Genomic DNA, 13293 nt, shown 5'->3' with positions numbered 1-13293 from the left:
GAGATGTACACAGCCAGGAGAGTTAGAGAGATGTACACAACCAGGAGAGTTAGAGAGATGTACCCTGTCAGGAGAGTTAGAGAGATGTACACAGCCAGGAGAGTTAGAGAGATATACACAACCGGGAGAGATGTACACAGCCAGGAGAGTTGGAGAGATATACACGGCCAGGAGAGTTAGAGAGATGTACCCTGTCAGGCGAGTTAGAGAGATGTGCACAGCCAGGAGAGTTAGAGAGATATACACGGCCAGGAGAGTTAGAGAGATATACACAGCCAGGAGAGTTAGTGAGATATACACAGCCAGGAGAGTTAGTGAGATATACACAGCCAGGAGAGTTAGAGAGATGTGCACAGCCAGGAGAGTTAGAGAGATATACACAGCCAGGAGAGTTGGAGAGATGTACACAGCCAGGAGAGTATAAGAGATATACACAACCGGGTGAGCTAGAGAGATGTACACAGCCAGGAGAGTTAGAGAGATGGACACAATCAGGAGAGTTAGGGAGATATACACAACCGGGAGAGTTAGAGAGATGTACACAGCCAGGAGAGTTAGAGAGATGGACACAGCCAGGAGAGTTAGGGAGATATACACAACCGGGAGAGTTAGAGAGATGTACCCTGTCAGGAGAGCCAGAGAGATGTACACAGCCAGGAGAGTTAGAGAGATGTACCCTGTCAGGAGAGTTAGAGAGATGTATACAGCCAGGAGAGTTAGAGAGATGTACCCTGTCAGGAGAGTTAGAGAGATGTATACAGCCAGGAGAGTTAGAGAGATATACACGGCCAGGAAAGTTAGAGTGCACGATGAAAAGCTTCGGCCACATGCCTCTCTTTTCAACAATATTCAATCTCCATTTCCCCTTTGCAGTTTCTGACTGACTTGCTACCCTTTCTGCACTATAGAGGTGTTCAGTGGGGACAGATTGGCCTGAGCCGTGCTGCCTTCTGTTAGTCAAATAGCCCACTGACTCTACGAGAGTCCAAGGAAAGTTGGCCACTTGGGCAAGTAGGGCCGGATTTTGGTGTGGGGGGGTGGGGGGTAGAGGGCCTGGCGCCAGCATCTCTGGGTCCCACAACAACTAGACGTAGCGGATTTAGAGCAAGAGGACAGAAAGTGAAGTATTTTGAGGAGAAAGCCAGAAATGAACCTATCTTTCTTTTGTGACGGAATGATTTGATTGCATATTCACCATTCGGCCGGCTTGTAAACATTAAGGATATGAAAACTGGGGCTCTTCCAAAATAAGTTGGCACTGAAGCATGAAATTCCTTTCAGACCGTGGTAGACTATGTGCGTTTACCCCAGAGTTTCCTTGTACTTTCTAATGGAATGGATGTCATGGCATTGAGTCCTAACCGTCTATTGGTACATTGACAGCTAATAGGAAAGCGGCAGAGACGGAACAGTACGGTGTGGAAGGCAGCAGCACATTCCTCGAGTGCCAGCCCAAGTCCCCCCAGGCCAGCATCAAGTGGGTGCTACAGCGACACGGCAGCGAGCGGAAAAAAGAGGTAAACCTATAACCAGGATTCCTAATCTTCAACTTGCCGTTATAGAATTTAATCACCAGGTCCCACACTCTGACCTTAAAGCAACTCCACCGACCTGGCCTCTAACGAACAATGTCTTCTTCGAGCAATGCCTCGGCAGCTTGAGCCTGTGTATTATATGCTGTGGGTTTGAGAAGAGCCGAATGTGGATTGCTGTTTAAATCGGCACAAAAACGTTCAACATCGACGGCCATTTGGCTCAACTCTTCAATTCTGGTATTTATGCTCCACAAAAGTTAGGCCACAGCTTGTTCTGGTCACCTGATTACAGGAAGGCACAGAGGAATTTAACCAGGATGTTGCCAACACCGGAAAATTAATAATAATAATAATAATCTTTTATTGTCACAAGTGTGAAGTTACTGTGAAAAGCCGCTAGTCGCCACATTCCAGCGCCTGTTCGGGTAATGAGCCGGTACGGGAATTGAACCCACGCGGCTGGCCTTGTTCTGCATTACAAACCAGCTGTCTAAAATTGCAGCGAGGGGTAAAGATAGGGCAGACTGGGGTTGTTCTTCCAACAAAGGAGGCTGAGGGGAGATTTGATTGAGATGCACAAAATCGTGAGGGGCCTGGACGGGAAGGGCCTCTTTACCTCATCAAAGAGGTCAGTGACTAAGGGGAGGCACAGGTTAAAAGTGGTTGGAAGAAAGATTAGAGGGGAGATGAGGACAGTGTTTTTCACTCAGAGGGTGGTCGTAGAGGATTGGAACTTGCAGCCTGAAAGGATAGGACCGGCAGAAAACCATAAGGTGTCCTAACCTGGAGGGGTACGGACCGAATGCTGGGAAGTGGGCTTAGCCTTGGTAACTCCTTTCTCGGCCGGGCATAGGCACGATTTCTGTGATGTAAACTCTCTATGATTCTAACAACCTAAGACAACCTTCTTGCTCTTGAACTTGAGGCCCTCTTAGTAAAGCCCAGGACACCGTAACCACAACAGGCTTCCTGCATGACGACGGCCCCACTTGCGGCTGTTTGAAAGCCAGCAGTGGCAGAAGGAGGCCCTCTTCAGTACCCTCTTGAGATGGCCCTCCTAGCCCTGCCACCACTGGGGCAATTAGTGCCCGCTACAGGGTCTCCTCCTGCCATTACTGGCATTCAGACAGCAGCAAGCAGGGCTGCCGTCATGCAGGAAGCTTGTCGGGGTTACGTTCAGGCTGCCTGGGGTCAGGGCAGGTTGAGAGAGTGGTTAATAAAGCACACAGTATCCTGGGCTTCACTAAGAGGCCCTAGAGGCGCAAGGAGGTTGTGTTATGTTGTTAGTTTGCCTTCAGCTGGAATAGTGCGTCCTCTTCATGGAGCTTAGGGAAAATGTGAAGGCTTTGGAGAGAGAGAGGAGTAGATTCATGAGGGTTGCGGAATTTTAGTTAGGAAGACAGACTGGAGAAGTTGGGACTATTTTCCTTGGAGAAGAGGAGGTTGATGGGAGATTTGACAGAGATATTCAAAATCATTTAACATAGAATTTACAGTGCAGAAGGAGGCCATTCAGCCCATCGAGTCTGCACTGGCTCTTGGAAAGAGCACCCTACCCAAGGTCAACACCTCCACCCTATCCCCATAACCCAGTAACCCCACCCAACACTAAGGAAACTTTTCCCGCTCGTGGGAGGATCGAGAACGAGCAGGCACAGATTTAAAGTAATCGGCAAATGAAGCAAAAGCGAGACGAGGAGGAAGTTCTTCACACGGCGAGTGGGGTGAGGTCGGAAAGTGCGGTGGAGGCAGGTTGTATCGAAGCAATCGAGAAGGGAATTAGACTGTTATCTGAAAAGGAAGAATGTGGCAGGGTTGCGGGGAGAAGTTGAGGGAATGACACTAAGGGAATTGCTCATCTGGAGAGCTGGTACAGGCACGATGGGTTGAATGGCGTCCTTCTGTGCTGTAACAACTTTGCGATGCTGTGATGGGTCTTTAATCCTGGGGAAGGCCCATCTGACATCTAATTTGACAGGCCTTCCGAAAAGGAGGCAATGTGGGGCTCCCACCAGCTGCAGAACCAGTTACCTCGATTAAATACTGCCCAACGTGTCTTGAATTTTGAGGTTGAGTTTCATTTCATAAAGATGTGTTTGATGGCTGTAGGAGCAATTGAAGCTCTTAGGTTGACTGGATCTGGAATCTAGACTGTGACAAGGTGCACTCGAAGATTATTTGAACAGAGAACAAAGAAAAGTACAGCACAGGAACAGGCCCTTCGGCCCTCCAAGCCTGTGCCGACCATGCTGCCCGTCTAAACTAAAATCTACTGCACTTCCGGGGTTCGTATCCCTCTATTCCCATCCTATTCATGCATTTATCAAGATGCCCCTTAAATGTCCACTACCCTCTGTGTAAAAAAACATGCCTCGTACATCTCCTCTAAACCTTGCCCCTCGCACCTTAAACCTATTCCCCTAGTAAGTGACCCCTCTACCCTGGGGAAAAGCCACTGACTATCCACTCTGTCTATGCCCCTCATAATTTTGTAGACCTCTATCAGGTCGCCCCTCAACCTCCTTCGTTCCAGTGAGAACAAACCGAGTTTATTCAACCGCTCCTCATAGCTAATGCCCTCCATACCAGGCAACATTCTGGTAAATCTCTTCTGCACCCTCTCTAAAGCCTCCACATCCTTCTGGTAGTGTGGCGACCAGAATTGAACACTATACTACAAGTGTGGCCTAACTAAGGTTCTATACAGCTGCAACATGACTTGCCAATTTTTATACTCAATGCCCCGGCCAATGAAGGCAAGCATGCCGTATGCCTTCTTGACTACCTTCTCCACCTGTGTTGCCCCTTTCAATGACCTGTGGACCTGTACACCTAGATCTCTCTGACTTTTAATACTCTTGAGGGTTCTACCATTCACTGTATATTCCCTACCAGCATTAGACCTTCCAAAATGCATTACCTCACATTTGTCCGGATTAAACTCCATCTGCCATCTCACTGCCCAAGTCGCCAAACGATCTAAATCCTGCTGTATCCTCTGACAGTCCTCATCGCTATCCGCAATTCCACTAACCTTTGTGTTGTCTTACAAACTTACTTATCAGACCAGCTGCATTTTCCTCCAAATCATTTATATATACTACGAACAGCAAAGGTCCCAGCACTGATCCCTGTGGAACACCACTAGTCACAGCCCTCCAATCAGAAAAGCACCCTTCCATTGCTACTCTCTGCCTTCTATGACCTAGCCAGTTCTGTATCCACCTTGCCAGCTCACCCCTGATCCCGTGTGACTTCACCTTTTGTACCAGTCTGCCATGAGGGACCTTGTCAAAGGCCTTACTGAAGTCCATATAGACAACATCCACTGCCCTACCTGCATCAATCATCTTTGTGACCTCCTCGAAAAACTCTATCAAGTTAGTGAGACACAACCTCCCTTTCACAAAACCGTGCTGCTCTCGCTAATACGTCCATTTGCTTCCAAATGGGAGTAGATCCTGTCTCGAATAATTCTCTCCAGTAATTTTCCTACCACTAAGGCTCACCGGCCTGTAGTTCCCTGGATTATCTTTGCTACCCTTCTTAAATAGAGGAACAACATTGGCTATTCTCCTCGGGGACATCACCTGAAGACAGTGAGGATCCAAAGATTTCTGTCAAGGCCTCAGCAATTTCCTCTCCAGCCTCCTTCAGTATTCTGGGGTAGATCCCATCAGGCCCTGGGGACATATCTACCTTAATATTTTTCAAGACGCCCAACACCTCGGGCGGGATTCTCCGACCCCCCGCCGGGTTGGAGAATCGCCAGGGGGCGGCGTGAATCCCCCCCCTCCCGCCGGCTGCTGAATTCTCCGGCGCCGGGGATTTGGCGGGGGCGGGAATCACGCCGCGCTGGTCGGCGGCCGCTCGCAGCGGCCCTCCCCGGCGATTCTCCGGCCCGCTATGGGCCGAGTGGCCGCCCGTTTGCGGCCGGTCCCGCCGGCATAAATTAGAGTAGGTACTTACCGGCGGGGCCTGGCAGCACGGGCGGCCTTTGGGGTCCTCGGGGGGGCGCGGGGGGATCTGGCCCCGGGCTGTGCCCCCACGGTGGCCTGGCCTGCGATTGGGGCCCACCGCTCCGCGGGCGGGCCTGTGCCGTGGGGGCACTCGATTCCCCCGCGTCGGCTGCTGTGGTCCTCCGCGATGGCTGACGCGGAGAAGATCCACCCCTGCGCATGCGCGCTGGCACTCCCGCGCATGCGCCAACTCGGGCCGGCCAGCGGAGGCCCTTCGCCGCCGGTTGGCATGGCGCCAAGCCCCTTCCCCGCCAGCCAGTTTGCCGCAAACCACTCCGGGGCCAGCCTAGCCCCTGAAGGTGCGGAGGATTCCCCACCCCGCCGGGTAGGGGAGAACCCCGCCCCTCGTCTTTTTGGATCTCAATGTGACCCAGGATATCTCCACACCCTTCTCCAGACTCAACATCCACCAATTCCTTCTCTTTGGTGAATACTGATGCAAAGTATTCATTTAGTACCTCACCCATTTCCTCTGGCTCCACACATAGATTCCCTCGCCTGTCCTTCAGTGGGCCCACCCTTTCCCTGGCTACCCTCTTGCTTTTTATGTGCGCGTAAAAAGTCTTGGGATTTTCCTTAACCCTATTTGCCAATGACTTTTCGTGACCCCTTTTAGCCCTCCTGACTCCTTGCTTAAGTTTCTTCCTACTTTCCTTATATTCCACACATGCTTCGTCTGTTCCCAGCCTTCCAGCCCTGACAACTGCCTCCTTTTTCTTTTTGACGAGGCCTACACTATCTCTCGTTATCCAAAGTTCCCGAAATTTGCTGTATTTATCCTTCTTCCGCACAGGAACATACCGGTCCTGAATTCCTTTCAACTGACATTTGAAAGCCTCCCACATGTCAGATGTTGATTTACCCTCAAACATCCGCCCCCAACCTAGGTTCTTCAGTTCCTGCCTAATATTGTTATAATTAGCCTTCCCCCAATTTAACACATTCACCCTAGGACTACTCTTATCCTTGTCCACCAGCACTTTAAAACTTACTGAATTGTGGTCACTGTTACCAAAATGCTCCCCGACTGAAACTTCTACCACCTGGTCGGGCTCATTCCCCAATACGAGGTCCAGTATAGCCCCTTCCCTAGTTGGACTATCTACATATTGTTTTAAGAAGCCCTCCTGGATGCTCCTTACACACTCTGCCCCGTCCAAGCCCCTAGCACTAAGTGAGTCCCAGTTAATATTGGGGAAGTTGAAGTCTCCCATCACAACAACCCTGTTGCTTTTACTCCATTCCAAAATCTGTCTACCTATCTGCTCCTCTATCTCCCGCTAGTTGTTGGGTGGCCTGTAGTAAACCCCCAACATTGTGACTGCACCCTTCTTATTCCTGATCTCTACCCATATAGCCTCTCTGCCCTCTGAGGTGTCCTCCCGTAGTACAGCTGTGATATTCTCCCTAACCAGTAGCGCAACTCCGCCACCTCTTTTACATCCCCCTCTATCCCGCCTGAAACATCTAAATCCTGGAACGTTTAGCTGCCAATCCTTTCCTTCCCTCAACCAGGGTCTCCGTAATGGCAACAACATCATAGTTCCAAGTACTACTCCAAGCTCTAAGTTCATCTGCCTTCATTTGAGTACAATGTGTCAAAATACTTAATTGCGGGCTGCACGGTGGCGCAGTGGGTTAGCCCTGTTGCCTCATGGCGCCAAGGTCCCAGGTTCGATCCCAGCTCTGGGTCACTGTCCGTGTGGAGTTTGCATATTCTCCCCGTGCTTGCTTGGGTTTGACCCCCACAACCCAAAGATGTGCAGGGTAGGTGGATTGAACACGCTAAATTGCCCCTTAATTGGAAAAAAAATGAATTGGGTACACTAAATAAAAAAATACTTAATTGCCTGTCAAGTGTTTTGGGACTTTGAGGTTGCGAAAGATGCTGTGTAGATCTGAGTTCTTTATTACAACAGCCCCCACCCCCAACGCACACACACTGCAGAACAGAAACTCTCATCACCAACCATCAGCAATGCCAGGAATCAGACCCAGCCCAGCTGACGCAAGCCTCCTGTGCTGACGTATAAACTTCTCATCCAAGCACTCTTGGCCCAAGAAGCTATCAACCCTCAGCTGCTGGGAAGTGAATCATCTCAGTAGTGAAGCTACGAACACTTCCTTTCTCACGAGAAGGGTGTTGCTTATTTTTCTTTGTCAACCAAAGCCAATGGCAAGCACTGGGTTGTACGCAGGAAGGGACTTGGTTTAAAGAAAAGCTTTCGCATTTTATTTTTGCTTTCGGTTCCTAGGTTCTGTGATACTCATCACACAAAGCTTAACCCGTTCACGGCAGGACAAAGTTGTGTGCAACGTCACACAACATTCTGTTAACATCATCAGGGGAACTTCACCGGAGTTAGCCTGTGGTGGAAATGACGTACAATATGGGTTCTCAGGCGTGTTCAAATTAAAGGATCAATGCTTGTCTGTAGATGGCAGAATCTAGCGCCCTGCTCAAAATGAAATGAAAATTGCTTATTGTCACAAGTAGGCTTCAATGAAGTTACCGTGAAAAGCCCCTAGTCGCCACATTCCGGCGCCTGTTCAGGCAGGCTGGTACGGGAACAATATTAAGGGCGGCACGGTAGCACAGTTGCTTCACAGCGCCAGGGTCCCAGGTTCGATTCTCAGCTTGGGTAACTGTCTGTGCGGAGTCTGCACGTTCTCCCTGTGTCTGCGTGGGTTTCCTCCGGGTGCGCCGGTTTCCTCCCACAGTCCAGAGACGTGCAGGTTAGGTGGATGGGTCGTGCTAAATTGCCCCTTGTGTCCAAAAAAAAAAAGGTTAGGTGGGGTTTTACTGGGTTACGAGGATGGGTGGAGATATGGGCTTGGGTAGGATGCTCTTTCCAGAGGCCGGTGCAGACTCGACGGGCCGAGTGGCCTCCTTCTGCACTGTAAATGTTATGATTCTTTGATCAAGGGTATATCTGCATGGTGCCCTGAGCAATAAACCAGTGACTGTGATGCTCTCCGAGGGTGTACTAAAGATGGGAGCGGGTAATTAGGGGTATTTATTACATTACTAAACTAGCAATATACAAATATACTGGAGGTGGGAGTTCAAATCACACTATGTCAGCTGGGGAATTTAAGTGGAGTTAGTTGCAAATCTGGAATAAAAATTTTGTCTCAGTAATTACGACCACAAAACTACCAAATTGTCATTTTAAAAAATCTGATTCATTAATGTCCATTAAGGAAGGGAATCTTTCCCAGTCTAGCCTACATGTGGCTCCAGGTCCACAGATGTGTGTTCAACTCTCAATTGGCTTCTGACATAGACTAGCAAGCCATTCCATTGACAAGAAAGCTGCTTACCACGCTTCTCAGGGACTATGAGGGATGCGCAATAAATGCTGGCCTTGGGAGTGACACCCACAACAGTGAAAAGATTGAAAAAAAGATAATGTAGCATTATAGCTGGCCCTAGTGCTAGCTGGTAATGGTGCCTAAAGAGGAACGAGAAGTGGGAGCGCTGCAGTCTGAAGGGGCATTGGAGCTCAATGTAATGCTATCTGGAGGGGCACAATCATTGGGAGTGGTCTCTCTGAAGAGGCACTATAATTGGGAGTGGTGATATCTCTTATTAGATTGAGACATCTCAAGAGGCACTTGAGTTTGAAGTGGTGCTATCTGCAGGGGAACTATAATTGGGAGCAGCCAACTTGCAGATTAACAGCTCTTTACCCTGCTGGATCCATCCTGTTTCACAGCTTGGCAGGGCTAAGCATTATTACGTGATCAGCGTCTCAGTGAATGTCACACATCCTGGGCGGGATTCTCTAGTCCCGCGGCAGAGTGTCAAAGCTGTCGTAAATGCTGTCGCGTTTTACGACGGCGTGAACGGGCTGACCTCACGACTAATTCGTGGCTGACGCCCCCCCGACCTTTTCACGCCGAGGTCCCGCCGGCTGAGAGCAGGTGTGGACGGCGCCGGAGGCACTCGCCATTTTCACGACGGCCGCTCGGCCCATCCCGGCCCATTTTGGTAAACAAAAACATTAAAGGATATGGGCCAAAGGAGGTATATGGAGCTCGGCCAGAAATCAGCCATGATCTCTTTAAATGGTGGGACAGACTCGAGGGGCTGAATGGCCTACTCCTGTTGCTATGTCTACAGTATAGGAAAAGACCCTTCGGCCCATCGCACCTGCGCCAGTCAAAAACAGCCACCTAAGTATTCTAACCTCATTTTCCAGCATTTGGCCCATAGCCTTGTATGCCCTGGGATCGCAAGCGCACAACTAAATATTTCTTAAGCGTTGGGTCATGTCGGACTGTGTGCTATTATTGTCTTCGTACTGATGGGACAATGACCCAAGCCAATGGGTGAATCCCTGTCCGGGAAGCTGATGATGTGGCCAGTGAATCTGACAGCTGGTCAGGACCTGAGCCATTGCACCTTACAATCTCCTTCAGCAACCATTTAATAAAGATACTTTCAAGATAAACTTAAAGTGGAATCATTTTAATAGTCAGCGCTCTTGGCTTGGATGATGCCATGTTAAACTTGAATTCCATGGAGCACTGATGGTGCAATGGCGACACATTTAGGGACACACTTAAAGAAGCTGCCACTTACACTGTGGTTCTGTTTCTCCCCTGCCTGTTCTCTAGATTAAAGTAGATGAACGGATCCTCAAGACAGACCAAGGTCTCCTCCTTCGATCCCTCCAGATGACGGACGCTGGGATGTACCAGTGCACCTCCACGGAGAACAACTTCAAGCACGCACTGGCGCGAGTGCACCTCCGGGTCCTGAACAATGAAACCGTCAACGTGGTGCTCTCACAAGGGGGGCTCTCGCCGGGCGTGGCCAACTTGCAGGTGGGCAGCCCAGGCACCTCCAGGACCCCGAAACCAGAGTACAAGGACCTGCTCCAGCTGTTAAGCCAACCAGAAATGGGGCTCATCAACCAGTACTGCGAGGATTACTGGCAGCGCCCCGCCAACATTCTCAAAGAAAACTTGAACAAGCAGCTCAAAGTCAAGCCCATCAGAGAACAGAAAAAGCCACGAAACCGCAGAAATCACCATTCGTCCCCTCTCCAGCAGACATGAAGCTCTGAGATAATAGAATTTCTTTAATATAAAGTATAACTTCCCTTACAACAGACAGTATTTATTGTAGGCTGTATATAGTATGATAATTCAACTTCCTTGTACTTACAACCAAGTCCCCATGACATTATGTATGATATATAGGTACTTAAAGAGGAACAGTATTCCCTTGAATTACTGCATTACTTTCAGGGTTGTAAAGGATGGTGTTTGTATACTTAGCAATGTGTCTCTCAGTTAATGCTCCTTCCTGTGTTTCAAGATGGAGGCAACCAGTGAACAGCTATTTTGGGGATGAAAATCCATGGCCCGATTAAGAAGTGGGGTGGTTATGTGATGTCAGAGGATATTCCCTATTATAGCAATGATAGGTGGGTGCCAATGTCACCAAGCACACATCTTGGGCACCTTGTCCCTGACATTATCCGTTCCAAAATCCTTCAAATGGTCCGTCAGCTCCTTTTGCAAGAAAGTCAATAAAATAATCCACCATATTTAAGAAAAAACTTAATTTATCCAGACCATGAATCAATCCTGGATCCCAAAGGTGGACCCCTTTCAGACGGAGCAGTTACACTTGGTCCCATCAGTATACCAACCTGTGATACAAGCCAGAGTCATAGGAAGTTCAAGCCTGGCCATCTACAGCACCAGCCCCCGTCCCCCCATCCTGCCGCTCCCCGCTCCCACCCCCACCCCCTCACCCGCTATCATCACCTATAATGCTCCCATTTTCCATCCCTATGTTACTGCCTTATTTAGGGTAGACAGAGAACTCCATCCTTGCAAATGGAGAGCCCTCAATTGCTTCCAGGGACTTTACAGCCCTTTACTCCACACCCAGTGGAGTTGCAGCAAGAGTGCCTTGGAATGCCATGGGCCCCTTTGCGTGGAGCTAAACCCACGGTCTCCATGAGGGCATAAGGTTTAGTATAATTAATGGGAGATGAGATGCCATAGCCAGAGCTTCCATAAGAGGGGAAAAGTGTTCAGTTGCAAAATGTTTCGCTCTTGCGCTGAATAAGAGGCACAGTTAACTTTAGCACATTTCAAAAGAGTGTTTCTCGGCCATGCCCCTGAATTACACCTTTCTCTGATCACCTTCCCGACTCTACCGTCTAATTGACAACATCCTTCACAAAGAATGGAATGCAACGCACTAAACATGCTGGAGTGGGAATGTCCAACCAACATCGTAGGGGATACCTGAGAGACAGCACAAGTATTACAACTCAATTCAGGTGAATAGGGATCTCCTTTAACAATTATTCAGTCTCATCTGTAGATTTTTTTTTTTTAAACTCGCATTGTATTTTATATTAGAATGCATTAATAGTTAACGATGGTCTACACCTCAGACTGCTCTTTGTTTTTACTTTTATCCTCCTAAATTAAATAGCTTTGGAAGAAAAGGTTGTATAATTTGTTAAAGTCGTGTTTTTTTAAAAAACTTTTTTGTTGTTGTTGCTGTTACTTTTATTAAAAGAATATTAAAAATAAATCTAAATTGTGTGCTGGAAAGTGTGCAAAAACAATTCCTTCTGACGGTGCGTTTCTCCAGTAATGGTATATAATATATTCTGTGATGTCACTTAACTTGGCTTCTCATTTTTGTTGTTTTTTTTAAAGGAAGCAAGTTTATTTTTAATAACTTTATTAAACTTGGCTCAAACGTCAGTGAACATATACTCTGTTATTTGTAAATAATTGTAAATCTAAATAAGAAAAAGTTCTCGAGTGTATTTGTCATTCATGTTTTGTGCAGCTGACACAACACGACACAGTTACTGGAGTGAAAGATCACAGAGATCCTGTGGATGAAATCAAACCAAATAAACACTGGCTCATCTCTTTAATGTAGACTGTGTCTGAGGACTCCAATTATTATATTTTAAAACAGGTGAGTTGTCCTGATCTCAATGATATGGACTACGAGAGTTTCTTACCAAGATGTCCAGTAGAGTTAGTGGACTCCTCCCTCCTGCCCCGAAAATGTCTCCGCTCCAAACTTTAGCACAAGAGAAGGGCGGCACGATGGCACAGCGATTAGCACTGCTGCCTTGCAGCGCCAGGGACCCGGGTTCAATTCGGACCTTGGATGACATCTGTGTGGAGTTTGCACGTTCTTCCCGTGTCTGCGTGGGTTTCCTCCGGGTGCTCCGGTTTCCTCCCACAGTCCAAAGATGTACAGGTTAGGTGGATTGGCCATGCTAAATTGTCCAGGGATATGGAAGCTGAGCAGTGATAGAGTGGTAGTCTGGATAAGGCGCTCTTTCAGAGGGTCAGTGCGAACCCAATGGGCCGAATGGCCTTCTTCTACACTGTAAGAATTATATGATTCTACTGTAGTGCGGTTTCACCCAAGTAGTCATTTGCACATGTGCAGACAGAGTGGGAGCTCAAGCTTTATGACTGTGGGTAGAATCAGAGTCAAAGGCCTTTACAGCTTGATATTGGTACATTCGTACTCGGGGGAAAGTCAGTTGACTTTCTTTTATTCCCCGCCTCCTAGTCGAGAGGCTTGGAATTAACTTCCAACTATCACTTTGGCTACAACTTCCAATGTTGCAGAAGAGTTGACCTTTTCTCACTGTACCCTCTCCTATCTACACTCTTATACAATCACCTTTCGAAGGGAATAGAGATGATGCACAAGCTGTAAGGATGTTAAG

At 48.3% G+C, this 13293-nt stretch overlaps 1 protein-coding gene across 1 annotated transcript in view; it reads left to right on the top strand.

Moving 5' to 3' along the window:
• LOC140388540 (semaphorin-3F-like) overlaps nucleotides 1-12481 on the top strand; it is a 135234-nt gene extending 122753 nt beyond the window's left edge. Inside the window, exons 15-16 of the mRNA XM_072472912.1 lie at nucleotides 1384-1517; nucleotides 10178-12481. Of these exons, the coding sequence (XP_072329013.1) occupies nucleotides 1384-1517; nucleotides 10178-10621 (578 nt within the window). The 3' untranslated portion in view covers nucleotides 10622-12481. The remainder of the gene's footprint in view (nucleotides 1-1383; nucleotides 1518-10177) is intronic.
• Nucleotides 12482-13293: the final 812 nt, after the last annotated feature.

The sequence above is a fragment of the Scyliorhinus torazame genome, chromosome 13, assembly GCF_047496885.1.
Source record: "Scyliorhinus torazame isolate Kashiwa2021f chromosome 13, sScyTor2.1, whole genome shotgun sequence".
Lineage (NCBI taxonomy): Eukaryota > Metazoa > Chordata > Chondrichthyes > Carcharhiniformes > Scyliorhinidae > Scyliorhinus > Scyliorhinus torazame.
This window is presented reverse-complemented; position numbering and strand designations above follow the sequence as displayed.